Source organism: Mus caroli, chromosome 9 (assembly GCF_900094665.2).
Source record: "Mus caroli chromosome 9, CAROLI_EIJ_v1.1, whole genome shotgun sequence".
Classification (NCBI taxonomy): Eukaryota; Metazoa; Chordata; class Mammalia; order Rodentia; family Muridae; genus Mus; species Mus caroli.
The window spans coordinates 60,814,071-60,832,354 of record NC_034578.1 but is presented as its reverse complement, the minus strand read 5'-3'; the positions used below and the strand labels follow the sequence as shown (position 1 = coordinate 60,832,354).

The 18,284-nt window shown below is 52.5% G+C and overlaps 1 protein-coding gene across 1 annotated transcript in view; it reads left to right on the top strand.

The window, feature by feature from the left end:
* Nucleotides 1-17,339, top strand: part of Smad3 (SMAD family member 3) — a 110,444-nt gene extending 93,105 nt beyond the window's left edge. Inside the window, exons 5-9 of the mRNA XM_021171797.2 lie at nt 391-441; nt 8,348-8,560; nt 9,291-9,428; nt 11,479-11,623; nt 13,683-17,339. Of these exons, the coding sequence (XP_021027456.1) occupies nt 391-441; nt 8,348-8,560; nt 9,291-9,428; nt 11,479-11,623; nt 13,683-13,806 (671 nt within the window). The 3' untranslated portion in view covers nt 13,807-17,339. The remainder of the gene's footprint in view (nt 1-390; nt 442-8,347; nt 8,561-9,290; nt 9,429-11,478; nt 11,624-13,682) is intronic.
* The last annotated feature ends 945 nt before the right edge of the window (nt 17,340-18,284 follow it).

Genomic DNA, 18,284 nt, shown 5'->3' with positions numbered 1-18,284 from the left:
GGGCAGTGTGGGAGGGATGGAGGCTACCCTCTACAGCCCAGGGCTGTGCAGTGCAGGAACAGGTCTCCTTGTCATTTCATTTCCTTGGGGATCGTCAGTCTTTCCTGAGGGCAGGCAGGTGTGTGAGCTGGCCTAGCTGGGCCCACCTCGGCCTTACTGGAGCCTGGCTTAGGTGCTAAGGTGGAAGGTGGTTGAGGGGGCCTCTAAAGCTACCTACTCACTGTCTATTCCACAGATAGGGCAACATGCCTAGCTATGTAGTTCTTGAGATTAGGCCCAGGCTCCTGAGACTCAAGGCTTGGTCTAGGATTTCCTTGTGGCATGGTGAGTGACCCTGTCTTGATTGTGGAGTGCTCTAACCATGTCTTACAAGTGTGTCTCACCTTGCAGGTTCTCCAAACCTCTCCCCGAATCCGATGTCCCCAGCACACAATAACTTGGGTGAGTAGTCATCCTGAAGGTGGGGACTGCCCCACTCCTGGCTGTAACTCAACTGATTGCCTCAGTGGGAAGGGACAGTGAAGGTGAGCCCTGCCCCCTCCTTCACTATCAGCCCAGCTCAACCCGCAGGGGTTTCTGGTTACAGTGATCCTTGGGTCACCTCAGAACAGGGAAACCTGAGATCAGTGGCCCGTAGGAAAGACAGTCTACGCTGAGGTTCGTATTTCCCCTGGGAAGCGGTCAGACGTGAGTGAACGAAAATCTCCTAGACCTCAGACCCAGGAGACAGGGGCGGCTTGGTCAGCCAAACACACGTGTGTGGCTCAGGGCAAAGCCACAAGCAGCTGCCCAGACTCGGCCTCTGGCTCCCAGAAGCTTGCTTCAGACACACGTTGGTATTTCAGCTGAGTATATCATCTCATAATAACTTGTTATTAAAACAGCAACATATAAGGAATTTGGGGGAGAAAGCAGTGTGCCCACGATTGCACTGCCTAGCACAACTGTCTTACCGTGGTCTGTCTGGTGCTTGTTAGAGCAGTGTATTCATGTACCCATGCCACCGTATCCATGGCCTGTCTGCCTTGCCGGTTCTCTGCCTCTGTTCCTCTGAAAATGTTTCTCCATTTGGCCGTCTTGATTATCACTGTGTTATCTCACGGTGTTTATGTCAGCTGACCCCACTGTTCCCATAACAGTGTTCAGCTGTTGGACTGCGGGTCAGTGTTCTGAGGGTCACCCTGCCAGCCTGCTAGCATCTCTTCAGCGTGGGAGAGGGAGGCTTTGCAGGAGTCCTTGGGGCTAGAAACGGCAGAAGGGCTCAAAACAGATGAGAGGCCCGTGCTTTTATTAAAGGTAGCTTTTGATTTTCTGGTTTGTAGTTTTTAAAAAAAAATTCAGTGTGGATTCACGGGGTTGGGAGTGTGGAGTTAAGGCTGGCCCTTGCTTTCCAGCTCAGGAAAAGCAACTGATGGCGGTGAAACACTTTGGAGTGGCGTACAGACACTGGACAGGCCGTGGTGCCCATTTGTTTCAAGACCTTGGCAGATATCAGATAAAACTCATCTTCTAGAATATTGGGCGATGGGTGACGAGCCTTTGAAATGTGTCGATGTGTGGGTGGAACAAAACATGACTTGAGATACAGTTTAAATCTTTGTCGCATAATACTGAGGGGCTTGGCTGAGGGAAGGTCACATCCCTGATAGTGGAGGGACTGAGTTATTGAAAACAAACTGGAACTAGAAGCCAGCTATGAGCTTGACCCGGGGCTTCCCGCACTGGGATTGCTTTAGGTTTACTTTTGGAGCCATTTCACCCCACCGTGCCCAGGCAGGTACCACTGTGGTGGGTACTTATCTTTGAAGCCATCAAGGTCACAGGCCAGTCTGAAGGTGGCAGTGGCCTTGGGCCAGATTCTCTGGCTAAGGGTCCCTCACATGCTTTTAGCTCTTAGACCTGGGGAGAAAGGCTGAGAGGGGAAGAGCAGGGTGGGGACAGGGTGAGTATTTCTTGGGATCTCTGCAGGGTACCTCAAGGGCTGCTCTTCATAGCCATGGGCAGCAGCATAGCAACTTTGACGTCACAGGTCAGGAGATGAATTGGCTAGGAGAGCCTCTGTACTCAGCTGTATTATAGCTGCCACCTGAGAAGCTGGCTTTGTATTTTGCCTTCCTTAATCTATACAGTGTACAGATGTCAGGGGAGAATCCGTACCGTGTCTAGAGCCAGGTGGAAGAGAATACTTAGACCTTCACAGCCCACTCACATCTGTGTTCACTTGTGGGGCCAAGGAAGCGAGCATTGAGCAGGGGGCTGTGTTTACCTGAGAAGAAGCCATTATGCAACGGGTTGAGCAGATGCGGCAATGAGATGGGGGCTGGGGGTGGGGTGGGGTGGGGGGGATGCAGACAGAAGACATGTATGCTCCAAGAAAGTCAGCAGTATGGCGGTCATCAGCTGGCGGGGAGGGCAGGGGCCAGGTGAGGCTGAGCCCTGAATGCCACCTCACCCCCCAAACCACAATGTGAGGTTGCCGGTATGCTGAAGGGGTCTCGGAGCTTCATGGCAGCTCCGTAGAGGTAATCTGGCCACTGTATAGAGTATGCATTTGATAAGAAGTTACTGGAGAAGAAGCAGAGGGAAACCCAAGTAGTTGGTGGCTACCCTGAGGGAAGTTGGAATGAACCGGATGGGACAGACCTCAGAGAGGCCTGCCCTCCTGAGGTGTGAGGGGCCTGGAGAAAATTGACTGAGGTTGCTCTGCCTTACAGCCTCCCTGGGGAGTCAGGGAGGCTGGGGTCCAAGGCCCAGAGTGGCAACCATTGCTTCGTGTCTGCTGTTGGTCCAAGGGGAGGGCATTGTTACAAAGCACACAAGGCCTATGTGACGCCTTTTCCAACCAAGTCCTAGGGTGGGTAGCATAGAATACCTCCAAGAAAGGGGGAATCCCTTCCATTTTGTGGCCTTCCCACAATCAGGTGGCTGCTGGGAACTTCTCTTCCTTATCCACCGATCATTCCAGCAAGTCCAATCAAAGAACAGCATTGAAAGGCTTGTCTGACATCGTGGGAGTAGGTGGATCAGGGAGAGGGGTCCTGTCTGGGAGACAGCCAGAGGGACACAGGCTGGTCTATCATTGAGGGAAATCAGGTCAAGAACTCAAGCAGGGCAGACACCTGGAGGCAGGAGCTGATGCAGAGGCCATGGAAGGGTGCTGCTTACTGGCTTGTTCCTCGTGGCTTGCTCAGCCTGCTTTCTTAAAGAACCCAGGACAACCAGCCCAGGGATGACCTCACCCACAATGGGCTGGGCCCTCACCTGTTGATCACTAATTAAGAAAATGCCCTACTGGGTTGTCTATAACCTGATCTTACGGAGGCATTTTCTTAACCAAGGTTCACCTGCTCTCAGATGACTCTAGCTTGTCAAGTTGATATACAACTAGCCAGCACAGTGCTTTCAAGAAAAAGATGAGGGTATCTCAAGGTTACAGGTATGCCTTCTAAAGATCTGGTTATGAAACTGTTAGGCAAGTGTACAGCATCCAGTTACTTCTTTCATCCCTTCCCCACTCCAGGCCAGGCCCCAGCTCAGGTCTGGGGAAGGATGAGCTTTCGGCCACAGTGAAGCCACTTCTCTGAAGCACTGGTGCAGTTACCTGGGTGATGAGGGCCCAAAGGCATGACTGAGCCCCAGCTGGGCACGGTGGAGAGGCTGGCCCTGGGGAACCCCTGACATTATTGTTTCTCTGAGCAGGGGCTGTGAGCTGGGCTTGTTCCTATCAGACACATCATGCTGGGTGGGTCACCTGGAACTTCCTAAGTGTCTGAGTCAGGAAGGTTGAAGAAAACAGGGGACGGAAGCAGCAGGTTAGGGAAAGGTGACAGTTGGATCCCTCTGGTGAGTAAGCTGTCCCCTGCTTCACAGTGACACATGTAGGGTGTGGCTGGGATGTGGAAACCAAGGTCCTCGTGAGAGCCCCGGGGCAGCAGAGAGCTGGAGCCGATTGAGGTAATCGCTTCCTGGAGTGCCTATGACAGGGAAGGCGGGAGAGGACAGGGCTGGGTAGTAGGAGCCATGAAAGACCCCTGAAATGAAGAGAAGCCAGCTGGGTCCATGCTGCTAGACAGGTACTTCGTAAAGGCCACCTGGAGCTGCAGCCTTTGGTGGGCGTGTGAGAACACAGGCAGGTGCTTAGGCAAGTGGTTCACTGGGTACATCCATGCAAGCGTGAAGGCCCGAGCACAGATCCCAAGAACCCATGGAATGCTGGATGTAGCATTCTACAACAAGATGGGAGGCAGAGACTGGAGACTCCTGGAAGCTCATGGGCCAGCTGAGCAAGAGACCCTGTCTCAAACACGGTGGAAAGTGGGGACTGACACCTGAGACGGTCCCAAGGCACATGCATATCACTCACACACACACACACACACACACACACACACACACACAGAGATGTGTTTTCTGGAATTAGTAAACTGGTCCGAGGCTGCAGGAGCTTGCCCTCATTCCTCTGCATGCCGTAGCTCTCTGCCTTAACCTCAGAGGCCAGAGTTAGGACCCAGATGCTGGGGTTACAGAGGACCAACCCCTGTAGCACATGAGAAAGTGCCCAGGTGGTTGGGCATGGGATTTCTTTGCATGAGGGAATGTCTTCTGTCACCTGTGTTGGGCCTTGCTACTCAGGATCATACAGATGGGGCAGGACACTCCACTGGAAGGGAACAGCTGAGGAAGAGACAGCTGAAGGGATATGGAGTTGGAGGATGGAGTCCTGAAGACTGAGCCAGACCTGCTCTCCATGGGTCGGGAGGGCCCAGACTAGCCCGGCTTCTGTGCTTTGACCTCAAGTCCTATGTTTACCCCCTGTGCAGACCTTTGCCCATCGCCTGCTTCAGTTCAGGGGAAAGTTGATGTGCCCCCCTCTCCTCTCCTCTGCTTCTGCCAACTGGAATCTTTTGCACATGTTTTTAATAGGCACCCCTTAATCCGAGTGTCGCCTTCTGGGTTTTATTCTGTTTTCCTTTCCTTAAACAAAACAGAGAGCCTGTGCCAGCTTGGAGCAGGGCTTGGAACTGAAGCCAGCCAATGCGTTAGGCTGGCCTGGGGCCAGTGGAGAATTGAGTGCCCCATGCCATTCGAGAAGCCTGCCTGACACCATGCTGGTGGAGGTGGGGGCCCTGATGGCTGGGGCTGGAGGTTTCATGTCTCCAGCATTTCGGTTCTGGGAGGGTATTAACAGGGACTGGGCAGGCTAGTTGGAACTGGGCTATGTGGAGTCAAAAATCTAATCGAATACCCCAGGTGACTGGAAGCCTTGGTCGACAGAGCAAACTCGTGCTTCTTGGAGAATCAGCTGATGCAGTCTTGCTGTGAGAGGAGCCTTTGCGTAGCAGGTCTTCAGGGTTGGTGTAAACTGCATGGGCATCTGTTGATAAACTCTGAAACCTGGGGTGTGCTCACTCCAGGGAATGGCAAGGTGGCTGGAGCAGCTAAGCCCATGTTGGCTGGATCTCGAAGCACACTTTGTTCAAACCTTGGTAGATCTGAAAGCAGAGAGTGGAACCAGAACTCAGGGAAGGCTGTAACCCCCAAGGCCTGCTTCCAAAGGGACCTACATCTGCCAGCTTGGCCCTGTGTCACAAAGGTTTCATAACCTCCTTAGACAGCACCACCAGCTGGGGACCAAGTATTCGAACGTATGAGCTTATAGGGTGCATTACAGGACCAAACCACAACTATGGCCCCTTACTGTTCGGTCTTTTAGGAAGCTCAGAGCCAAGCTGTCAGTATCTGATACCACACACTTCTACCAGTGGTAGTTCTCTTCTCGCCAGAGTCCTGACTTTTGCCAGAAAAGCATTGCATATGGGGCAGGGGCAGGGCTACCACTGCAGGAAGATAGAGCAATTATACTTTTTTGCTTTGTACCTGCTATGGCTGGAATGCCTGAAGGAGCAGCTAGGGCTGGTAGTGGGGATGGAGGGGGAGAGAACTCAAAGGCACAGCCATGTGCAGCGAATTAAAAGCCATACAGGGGGCTATCCTATTCTACCTGTTTCTGAGTCAGAGTTGAGTCAGGTACTCTCTGAAGTGGCAGCCTTCAAGTGGTATGTCCTGGTGCCATGACACAGCTGCTGTGAGTCCTGATGTCGTGTCCATCTGAGCTCAGCCTCCCTCCTTTGCCACTCCGGGTGCCTGGGCCATCACAGAGCTGTTTAGAGGAGGGTACAATAGCTCCTTGGGAAGGCCTTTCTCTACCCCCAAAGCTCACCTTTCCCAGAACAGTGTTCCTCCAGGTGTGACAGACACTCTGAGTGACCTGCCACCTTTGTTTGGATTGGTGGGTGTCAGTGTTCCTAGGACTAGGCCCATGGAATTCTAGGGAGGACTTTGAAATTTGGGGGTGAGGGAGATAAATGTGCCATCCAGGTTACTGAGGAAGGCAGGGCTGGCCTGGAGCAGCCAAGGCTGCCTCTTCAGAGTGACACAGGCCAGGAGCACAGTGACCGAGATGGCTGCTTTAGTTGTCTTCTAGAACTAGTCTTGACAGAGACTAGGAAACAGACCAGAGTAGGAGATCATGTCCCTACGTATACACCTCAAGGGCAGTAGAGCCTGTACCCGGGCAGTAGCAGCTAGTGGTACTGACACGTCACCTGAACACTTTAAACCTTGGCCAGCCCTGGTTTCTTTTTTCTTTTTTTAAACAAAACAACCCAAAGTGTCCAATGCAACATAGCTCACATTCTAGTGGCCACATTGTTTAGAATCTAGCTTATCTCGTTGGAATGTGGAAGCGTGGAGCAAAGCCAGGGCCGGACATGGCTGATGTGGCTCAGCCCAGCCTCAGGAGCCAGGGGCACAGGCCACAGCTGCTCCTGTCCCATCACTCCCTTCTCTGTACAGTAGCTTTGATCCTCTGCCTCTGTCCTCCTGGCCTCTTACTCAACTGTGAGAACAGGGAGAAAGGAAGCTTTGTTCTTCTGGAAAGTCAAGACAGGGTCAGGGAGTTCTTAGGTCCATCGTCAGGGTCATCATCACTGTTGGTACCATATGCTATTTGCTGCATGGCCACATCTTACTCGAGTTAGCTCGGGGTATCCGCTGATGGCTCCAGTGGCATAGAGGATGCCACATGTGCCCAGGGGTGATTTAGAGCTGACATAGGGAACATGAATGAAGTCATGCTGGTTCAACATAAAAGGGCAGTGGCTTTCAGTGGGGAGCGCTTCCAACCTGTGGAACACATCTGGCAGTACTAGGAATAGTTTTTATTGTCAGTACTTGAGAGGGTGAGGTATATATATGCTATTAGTATCCAGTGAGTACAGGCTGAAGGTGCATCTGACCATCCCATAATTAGCTAGACCCCCTTTCTCTCAGGCAGCCATCTGCCCTAGCTTCGGGTGTGCTGAACCTGGGGCTGTCTCTGGCTATATGTACTGTGTAAAGTGTCAGGATTGGGGCTGGGTCCTCACCTCACCCTTACAAGGACCATGTGCCTGGACTGCAGGAGTTCGGGGCCACTTTGTCACTGGGGGCGGTCTAGGCCCTTCCCCATGGACAACACAGCAGCTGCTGTTCTTTGGCTTGGCCACTTAAGGAATACTGAGCACGGGCCCCTAGCCACTCTCCAAATTGCCTGGCAGGCAGCAGACAGGATTCTCAGGCCGATGCTGAGCCATCCCTATTCCCTACTCATCAGAGCCTCATGCAAGGGAGGAGAGAGGACTTTAGGACCTCACAGTCAAGTTGGATAGTTTGGACACTTATGGATACCAGCTTGCACAAAGACACACAAAATCACCAGGTGGCTGCACAAATATTTGGGAGTCCTCCAGAGTAGAGTCTGAGGTAGATGGTGCAGTGAGCAGTAGGTGGACTATTTAAATGGGGCAAAGTGGGCTTAAAGCCCCTTCCTAAGGCCAGCAGTAGAGCTTCAGTGTGGAGAAGCAGTTGGAGGCAGCACAGTGTGCAGGCAGTCCCGCAGGAGGTTGCGGGATTATAAGAGAACAGCTGCCAGGACCCTGCCTGCCAAGGGGACCCTGCAAGGGGCTGCTGTAGAGTGTGCTGTGGCCCACACCACAGATAGAATATGCTTGGGGTTGCTTATAGTGCTGTTTGGTCCTGACCCGTTTCATGTTTGGGCTAGCCATTCTCCGAAGGCTGCTTCTGTTCACAGAAAAGCCAGACACTGTGGGGCAGGCTGCCTGTCAGCCCACTGTGAACCCAGTGTCTCCTCTTCTATAGGCTGCAAGGTCTCCCCTAAATTCTGAGGATCTCACTCTCTGGCACCCTGAAGGGTTTGTACAACGGGCATTGGGAGGTCAGAGGAGGAGAAAGTCTTCCAGAGCCTACCTGAATACCTATTGACCTGGCACACCCCATGTCTCTTCAGACCTACAGCCAGTCACCTACTGTGAGCCTGCCTTCTGGTGCTCCATCTCCTACTACGAGCTGAACCAGCGAGTTGGGGAGACATTCCACGCCTCACAGCCATCCATGACAGTAGATGGCTTCACTGACCCCTCCAACTCGGAGCGCTTCTGTCTGGGCCTGCTGTCCAATGTCAACCGGAATGCAGCCGTGGAACTTACGAGGCGACACATCGGTAATATACCCGTCCCCACTCCTGCCTCCTGGGGACACTGAGACCCCCAGCACCGGGTGCTGTAGGACCCAGACAGAGGAGGTAGGAGTGTGGCACAGTGTGTAGATATGTCACCTGGCCTCGGCCCACAGGACATTGGTCCTTGAATGGAGCTGCTTTCTCGTACTCTGGGCCTCTTGTGAGCACAAGGGGACATCCCCACTGGGCAGAGCTCAATGTTTACGTAACCACTGATGTGCTGAGTCAGCTGAAAATGAATTTCTGTCCATCTGGAATGGATTTAGGTGATGGAGGGAAAGAGATAAAAATGCAGACTAAACTAGGGAAGGGAGGTCACTTTGGCAAGGGACCAGGGAGTGCCAAAGCCCCAGTAGCAACTTCACCAAGGCACCTCTGTGCCTTGTGGAGTGGGGTTGAGGGTGGGGGGTACAGAGTAGAACAGTGGGGTGGCAGCAGCTATCCCTCCAGGCACTGTTATAGTAACTCTAAGGAAGGTGATTACCTCTCTCCTCTAGACAGGAGCTCAGGCCTGAGGCTGGGTAATGGCAGAAGTTATTATTGGGACTGGGTCCAGACTCTTTCTTGTGCCAGCTGTTCCAGCTGCTTTAGGAACCCAGAGCTGCCCACCATTCTCCCACTTGGCTTGGAGTAGCCACTTGCAGCTCTGTCAGATGCCCGATCTCCAGCTGGTCTAGTTGGTCTCTGACCCAGTATCCTCTGACCTCCGCAGGGAGAGGTGTGCGGCTCTACTACATCGGAGGGGAGGTCTTTGCGGAGTGCCTCAGTGACAGTGCTATTTTCGTCCAGTCTCCCAACTGCAACCAGCGCTATGGCTGGCACCCGGCCACTGTCTGCAAGATCCCACCAGGTAACCTCTGGAGGATGCTGCCCTGTGCCATGGCTCCTGAGGCATGCCCTGGAAGTGTTTGCCTTTCCTCCACACTGGTGTTTATGTTGACACTGTACCTGTCTGTGCACCACTGACCTAGAGAACAGAGGCAGTGTCTAACAAACCTGTAACCCAGGACGCCCTCCATCACCCCCAGGAGTTAGGCACTGTCTTCCTTCATTCTTTCTCCAAGCATAGGATGTGTTCTGGGTCGACACCAAGATCTAGAGCAAGATGGGAGAGGCGAACAGAGGTGCTCCTGTAGCCACGGCTTTACAGGCCTGAAGTGTTTAAGATGGACACAGGGTGGTTGTGACACACCCAGGGCTATTAGTCCCTGGCAAACAGCCCCGACAGCAAGAAAGGCTATCTACCTGTGGGATGATCAGGAAAGGTGTCCTGGAGGTGATAGGTGTCAGGAGATGGTGGGGTGAAGTTTGGGAGGGCATGTACCGGAAAGGACAGTGTGACGAGGGTGGGACACTGGGTGTGCTGGATGGGGGAGCCATGTAAAAGACAAGGAGATATTTAAAAGGCATCCTGGACTCAGGCCTTGGATCAATTCTGGGTTTATTCTGTAGAGCCGAGGTCTTTCTGAGGATGTCCCCTGGACCCCTGAGAACTGCCAGGCTGGAACTCCCCTACTCCCAAGCCATAAAGCCAATACACTCCTCATACAGTATGTGGCCTGTGTCCAGCTGGCCATTGCCTGGGACACATTGTAGCTCCTCGTCCTGTGTACTGCTGAGAAGATGACAGTGGGCTGTGGGCGGGGCCAGCCAGATTGTAGAAGATCTCAGCTGGGAGTAGAGCTTTGTTTGGGCAGCTTCTGTGGTTTCATTTACAAAGAGCATTCACATCTCTGGGTTCACTCATCTCTAGCGACCCCTGTGGCTCTAAGAAAAGGCTAGGGAGAGAAGTTCTGAGAGTGAGCGGCTTCTCAAAAGACCCAGAGCTTTGAGGAAGCCACAGCAGGGCTGCGCCATGGAGGACTCTCGCTAACTAGCCTGGTGTTCAGTCTGTTGGCTCAGCTGAGGCTGCAGTCCCAGAGGGGCTTATGGACCACGCTTTGTTTTACCTACCTCCTCCAGGAGCAGGCAGGGGTGGAGGTGGAAGCTAGGTGGTATATTCTCAGCTTGCTGCCTTACCCCCTCCATCTCCACAGCTGGTGACGGCTAAACTGGCCCTGGTAGTGTCCTGTTAGCTCAGAGACTGTTAGGGCTCTGATAACCAAGCCTAGCTCCCCACACCCCCAAAGGAGATAGTAAGTCAAGAGAAGCAAAACAGAGTCACACAGCAAATGGGGTCTCTGCTAGTCTACCAGCTACTGGACACGGACTCTGGCCTTTATCTTCTGGGTCATGCAATCCTGGCACTTGGGTAGCAAGACTTCAAACAGGTTTATTTTCAGTGTTATTTGTGCCTGTCTCTAGCTGTACTATGGAGAATTTAGATACACTTTGTTGTTAATGTCACCTCAGACCAAGCCTGTATCCGGAGGCTACCATGTGACCCAGCTATCTTCCCCAGCCCGAGCATGAGACAGGGCTATCTGGTGGAAGGTGCTCTGACCCTCTGCAGAGCATCCCTGTGTTAGCAGGTCCCATGCCCACCTCATTGCCATATGCCCTGCTATTGTACCAATGTAGGAGCACCTGTCCCCAGGTGGCTACCACACAAGGTATTGGAAACCAGGCTCAGGTGCCCTACCTCTCTGAAGCCTAGGGTTCTGCCTCAGCCTCTCTAGGCCATCCCTGTATCACCTAAGCCCACTTCCAAGCTTCCTTCTTGGCATCCCAGCATGTGGAGGTGGCTCCTATAGGCCGGCCTGTACCATCCCTTGCACATGCATCTCCCTGCTAAGGGTGTGCAGATCAAGCGTAGGAATAGAGAAGGCCTATCCTTGCATGGTGATGAGCTCAGAGCAGATAGCCACTGGGTGGGACCATAGTATGCCACTTGAGGTGTGTGAATCCAACTGTTCGGGTGGTCCCGGGATTGGCTTATCTGACTTGTCTGTGGTTGGCAGGCTGCAACCTGAAGATCTTCAACAACCAGGAATTTGCTGCCCTTCTAGCTCAGTCTGTCAACCAGGGCTTTGAGGCTGTCTACCAGCTGACGCGCATGTGCACCATCCGTATGAGCTTCGTCAAAGGCTGGGGAGCAGAGTACAGGTCAGTGCCTAAGCTGCCCTTAGTGGTGGTAGAGGGAGCCAGCTCTAGGCAAGGCATGGCAGCCAAGGATAGCGTCACAGCCTTAGTCTAGTGCTCAGCAGCTCTCAAGCTCCATCAGCATCTCTAGGCCCACTGTGGGGATGCTGGCATATTCTTGTAGAGCTATGGAGGCTAAAAGCCTATGGAGAGTCAGGTGGAAAAGACAGGTTCAGACTTGGCCACTCCTGGGCTGCTGTGTCCTCAATTTTCTTGGGACGGATTCTCAGGATGACTGTCTTCCCTGACAAGGAAGGAGATTCGAGTGTTTTATAGAGAACAGCTAATTCATGTAGATATTTTCATTTAAAGAATGCCAGTTAGCACTTTAAACATGGTACCAGTAATAGCAAGGTCTACCTGGTCTGCTTGGTTGAGGCCCTCAGGCTGTCTAGACTCAGTTTAATGAGAAGGCAGTCTCCTTTTCCCATGCTGGACAGGAGAGGTCTGGGAGGCAGGGCCACATACCCTTCTGCTCCATGCCTCCTCCCTGGCCCCCAGAGTGGAGCCGCACAGAGGTACCCACACGTCAGCTGCAGCCAGCGCCTTGCAAGTTCCTCGCCCCTTCTCTTCATTTTTCCAGATGTTTGGAATCGGTTTTGTTTTGCAGTCATTCTGCACCCTAGCCAAACCCATTTCAATATTGGCTTCGGGCCACCATTTGTAATGAAACCCCGATGAGCATGACTTATGGAAAGTCAGATTCTCAGCAGAGGACGGAGGTCTGTAAAATCTAACCTCGCCGTCTAGGTTTCAGAGCTGTTGCTCTTTCATGGATGCCCCATGGTGCCAGTGAGCAAAGCACCCTGGGCCTTTGAATCTGAAATCCAGGGAGGGTCACCAACTGCTCAGACTGCAGAATTACTCCCAGCCATGCTGCGGTGACCTGGCCCAAAGGTCTGGCTGGACAGATGTCTGAGCCAACCTTTTAGCCCAGGATTTAGATCATTTAGGGAATCAGAGTGAAAGGTTAGAAAATGAATTCTTTAACACACAAACCCCAAAGGAAAGAACCGGGAGGCCTGCTTGCCTTCAGGCAGAGGCCCCAGGCTGACTGAACCTCCCGAGCTGTTCAAGCAAAGCACATGAGGCTTGAGGGAGGGTTAGCCTCAGGATGATGGCCCCGAAAGTGGTACAGCACCAGGGCTGCCCATCTTCAAAGATTGGCAGAAGCCCCTCTCTAGGGCACTGTATCACCACAGAGGAAACCCTGCCAGCACACCCCGTCCTACCCGGCTTACTGCGTCACTGCTGCCTGGCAGCATAGCACGGCAGGCAGCCTAGTGGCGGGTGCGGCCCCTTCCCAGAACAGCCATGCCCTCCTGCATTGTGGGCCAAACAGAGTAAGGTTTCAGGCTGGTTCTTTAAAGCAGCTGTAAGTGGGCCTGCAGCCTAAGCCTCACCTCCAGCTGGCACCCGTATGTCGCCACAGCAGATAGCCTTTGCTCGGTGGAGGCTTCTGGGAGCTTGCCTGTGAGCTGCGTCACTAAGAAGTCTGAATTTAGACAAAGTGCTTTGAGGGAAAAGAAATGTGTGGTGTGCCTTGGTTTTTCCAGTAATTGTTCCCCAGCTAGCTCTGCTGGTAAGATTTTCCAAAATAAGCCGTAGATGGGATTATAGCAGCACCCTGGGACTTGAAGCATGTGGCTCTGTCAGTGCTTTGTAAAAAACGCCCTCCATCAGACAGGCATGTCATGACAGCTGCGGGGCTGACCCAAATCTGGAAGGGGGCTGCAGGCACCTACCCAGTGGCTAAGCTAGGAACCAGGGAGACCTTAATTCAGGCAGGAGGTTCTGCATGGGGGCTTGTCACGGTTCCCGGAAACCGACCTTTAAATCTTTGAGGTCCTCTCCCTCCCAGGAGGACTGGCCTGGTTCAGCCACATTTGCTAGCACCACCTCTAGGCACTGTTTACCTATCTAGCACAAAGAGAGATCTCTGTCTTGGGGTAGCAGAAAGCAGCGTGGTAACTTCCTTGTGTCCTCAACATTTTAGTCTCTCACCTCTTCCCTCTTTTTCCAGGAGACAGACAGTGACCAGCACCCCCTGCTGGATTGAGCTACACCTGAACGGGCCCTTGCAGTGGCTTGACAAGGTCCTCACCCAGATGGGTTCCCCGAGCATCCGCTGTTCCAGTGTGTCTTAGAGACACTAGGAGTAAAGGGAGCGGGCTGGGGAGGGCGGGCTTGGGGAAAATGACCGTGGAAGAGAACTCCATCCAACTTGGTCTTGTCAAAGAACACCGATTCCACTCAACTAAGGCACCAGCCTGTTTCTGAGACCACAGAAGAAAATCCCAGGGATGGATTTATGAACAGCTGTGTCTGCTACATACATGTGCCCCTGTCTGAAGGCCACGTGATGGCTTCTGTTCTGGTGGCTTGAGCTAACAGGTGGTGTATCGCCACCCAACTCCTTGTTTAATGACAGAGGTCTGGGATGTCACAGTCCAAAAGGAAAGTGCCTTTCTCCAGGGCTGGAGTATGGAGTTTACCTTTGGAGAAGTTGTAATGGAGCATGCCCTGTCCCACCACTCTCGCAGAGAGGGTGTACCTGTCAAACTGGATGGCCTACATAGGTACTTGCCCCCACCACTAGGATGCAGAGAGACGGGAACGCGCCGGAGGGTAGAGCTGGGGAGAACCCGCTCTTCCTTGCCCCTTCCTTGGAAGGACCCGCTGAAGCTCAGCATATTGGTGATGTACAGTTCCTACTATCACATCAATCTCAGAGAGACGGATGTGCAAGTGTTCACAGGAAGCAGCACGGGCACTCGTGGAGTGTGTGCCTTGGGTGAGGTGGCACCACACTGAATGAATGCATCTCTGGGAGCTGGCACCACAACTCTGAGGTATAGGCTGTGTTGGCTTATGGAGACAAGTTGCATCAATGAATTTACCTAGCAGAGGCTCTTTGAAATGTCTTCTGTTTGATAAAAAACGATCCTGGGTACGTATGTTGGCTGGAAAACCACGATGGACCCGGCCACTGCTTCTTGCCCTGAGGTTTGGAAGCTGAGAGACATAGAAGCCAATTCACCAGGAGGTAAGACATCCCAGGCTGACATGGGCAAATGAAAAGGGCTATTAAAATTTTTTTACACCTTGGAAAATTGCAGGCCTGGTGCAGAGCGCTCTGTCATCTTCACCCTGGGATGTAGGATTACCTAGCTATGGTAAAGGAATGCCATAGCTAACTGTGACACTGTGTAATGAGCACTGTTCCCAGCGGCAATTACAGAGAAAACGAGTGTAAATTATTTCAACTGGAAAAAAGTCCCTTTCCTGGCTGTTTTAGAACAGGGTACACAGGATCGCCACCTGCAACTGGTACTCGCTTCTTGGCTGCTGTTTCTGTTGTGAAGAGACGAGCCCATGTTTTTGCATGGATTTCCCGTGGAAGTCCTGTCCTGCTACAGAGGGGAAGAAAGTGCACCCTCCAATGTGATAAATCCTCTGATGCCCCCCAGACTCTTGGGGCCCAACCTGGTGCCCCTCCTGCAGGAGCCCGTGGCAGGATATTTCCAGCTGGGCATGCTGATCCTCCTTCAGACACAGATGCCTGTGAGAGTCTCCCCAGGCTGTTGATACAATTCTGAACCCCTCAGGTTCTCTCAAAGGGCACAGACCACGGGCGTGAACATTGTGCCATACCTGAGATGGTCTGTGGACTGCTGCTTCAGACACACGAGTCCTCGGAACTGCCTGCCTGTCATGCATGCTCTGAGTCAGAACACAGCAACGCTCTGCTGTGGCTCCTAGGGAAGCATTCATGGTCCTGTGTCATCAGACGTGAGCAGGGGTTTATGTTACTTGCTGTCCAGTTTCCTAGGGGCTTCCTGTGCCCCTTCCCCAGCTATCCTCCAGGTGGCGAGGGACAGTCCAGTCTGCTGCAACTGGAGAGTAATTGCACTGCTCATAGCAGATGGCGGCTTCTGGAGGCTCACAGTGGGAGTACACCCCTCCACGTTAGTGGCCAGTTGCTGGAGAATGCTGTAGGAGAAAATTCTAGGCAGGTCTACTCTTGGCATCCCTGAGAGTCAAAGGCTTGGAGTCTAGGAAAGGTCACACCATGATGGAGAACACAGGTCATTTGGGTGTGTGTAATCAAAGTGCCCTCCCAGATCAATTCTCCTTTTCGTATGAACAGCATCTCTACTACTAAAGAGGAGTTGAGAATCGAGAAGATGACAGTGCAGCAGTGGGTGTGGCCTGACTACATGTGCTGTTCCAGCCCTGGGCGCCCGCTGACACCCACCCCCAGGCAGAGGCCTTCGTCTTCAGCACCCCTGAGAAGCTGACTCTGTACCCCTTCTCCTCTGCTGCCCCTCCTTCCTTAGTGCTTGTTCAGGTAGTCCCAGCCACGTGAATTAGAGTCCTGTGCTGGCCTGCCATGGCAGCTGGCTCCCTTCCAGACCAACTGTAGAGAGACCTGGCATTTTGAAGAAAGCCTAGACTGGAGAGCAGGGCCTCTCTTGGGAAGGACACAAGGCGGGCAGGGCTGCTGGCAGACTTCTCCACTGACCTGAGTGTGCTTTTTTTTTTTTTTCCTAAATGTATTGCATCAAGCCTCAGTGCTTATGGAGTGCTGTGGTCTTCATCTTCCCCAACTTGCTTCTCAGAGCTGGGATGTATTCCAGAGCCTGATGTTTTTATTCAAACCACAGAAAAGTTTTCTTTAAGTAGCCTGTGCAGTCATGCATGTGCCTGAGTTGTCTGGAGCAGAGGCAAATATCTGACTTCATTCTTAGCCCCAAGCTGCCATTTCTGAGTCCTTGAGAGGCTGAGAAGGCTCTAGCTCTGCACTGTATTCTTACTGTGACTAGATGCGTGAGCGCTTTACATTAGAAGGAACCTGGTCAGAGCTCACTCCTGTCTTTGTGTGGCATTTGTGTTCCATTACTGGCCCCTTTAAGTAACGGCCTTCACAGCACCTTCCCAGTGGGTAGAAAGCCACACACCAGGATGTGAGTCAACCGTGAAGATGTGGCATTGCAGACTGGGGAACATGTGGATGCATGGCTATCGCCCTGAACAGCCCCTGCAGCTGCTTGTGTTAACACAAAAGTGATGTTTAGCATTCTGCCGCTTTCATATTTATGTAACAATTCCTTAAAGCCATTCAGATGGCTAACTATTTAATTTCTTTAGGACAGTTGTAAAGGTCTCTCCTGAGGACAATGACTTAGGAGAACTGGGGCACAGCCAGTCCCAGACACTGGTGGAGGCTGCAGTGACTTTTTTTGGCTCAGGATCCACAAGCATCAGAGTAGACTGGGTCAACAAGTGGTGGCGTGTGTAAACAGGCTGCCCTAGTCAAGCCCAGTCCCTTCAACAGTACGTCCGATGCACCACGGCCCCCTCCCTACTGGAAGTGGGAACTTCAAATGGAAATTGGAGCCATCTTTTATCCCAGAAGCCTTTGCTGCTGCCAGGGCAAGTGCGCTGGTGTGGACTCTTGTTTTGGGATGTTTGGAGGCTGAGGTTCTTGTCACTCCTTAGCCAGCCAGGCCTTTAGTGTCTTTGTAAAAAGCATGTATTTATAGTGTTTTAGATTTTTCTAACTTTTGTATCTTACAGCATTGTACCCCATTGTTAAAGAGCCGTGTCCCCTCTTCTTATAAACGCCCTTCTAATAAACTTTTCACCGTAAAGCTCCTGAGGCAGGAGCACAGTCTGATTCCCTGCTGCTGTCTCTGGGGAAAGGGATTTACAAGGGGACCCCAACAGGACCTGGGGGCTTCAGAGCTCAGCAGGTGCTAATACCACAACACTGAAGTAATACCTGCCCTTGCCTCCTTAACAAGGAGGACGCCCTGGGTTCCCCAGGTATGGTGCTAGTCATAGACACATTCTGGAATCCCCCTGTATACCAAGGCTATTTCCCCTGCCCCGCAGGGCCTTCCCTCACAGTCCTCTGCCGTGCTGTCACTGTCTCCCATGCCACTCTCTTTCCAGAGACAGAAAAATTACAAGTCGTGCCTTGTGATGCCATTCTGAATTCCAAATTCAAAATGAGATATGAGCTGCTGCTCTAACTGAAATGCATGTCAACCTCAGGAGGCATGGATGAAGATGGTCAAAATACTGGAGAGAGGCTCAAATGGGGTAGAGGAGACAGATCCCCACCCTTTAGGTAGGCCTCCACAGGCCACCTTCCGCCCTGAGGCTCATCTCCCAGCTTCCCTCCAGGTTTGCTGTAGACTTATTGTAGTTCCCTGGAAGGGCCTGGACCCCAGTCTGCACCTTGGGCAACTACTCACAGTGAACTGTGGGAAGTGACTCCGAGCCAACTGCCTTTCTCACCATTCAGCCCCCGCTCTTGGCAGCTCCTACCTGAGCCCCCATGTGTTTCTTTTCCCTGATCCCTCACCTTGCTGAGGCTCTAGTTGAGCAAACTGCCCCTTTGGAAAGGCCCTACCAGTTCTCCTTGGATAGACCTTGTGTTCCCAGACCACATTGTGTGTGTGTGTTCTTAACAGTCCTTCATAATAAGTTCATCAAGCCCAGGCTTTCCAGCCACACAAACACTAGTGACTCCTGTATCAGCCCCGAGCTTCCAACTCGGGGACAGAGAGAGGCCTGCTGGCCCATCAACTGCCCATGTTCACAACCAGAAGTTACC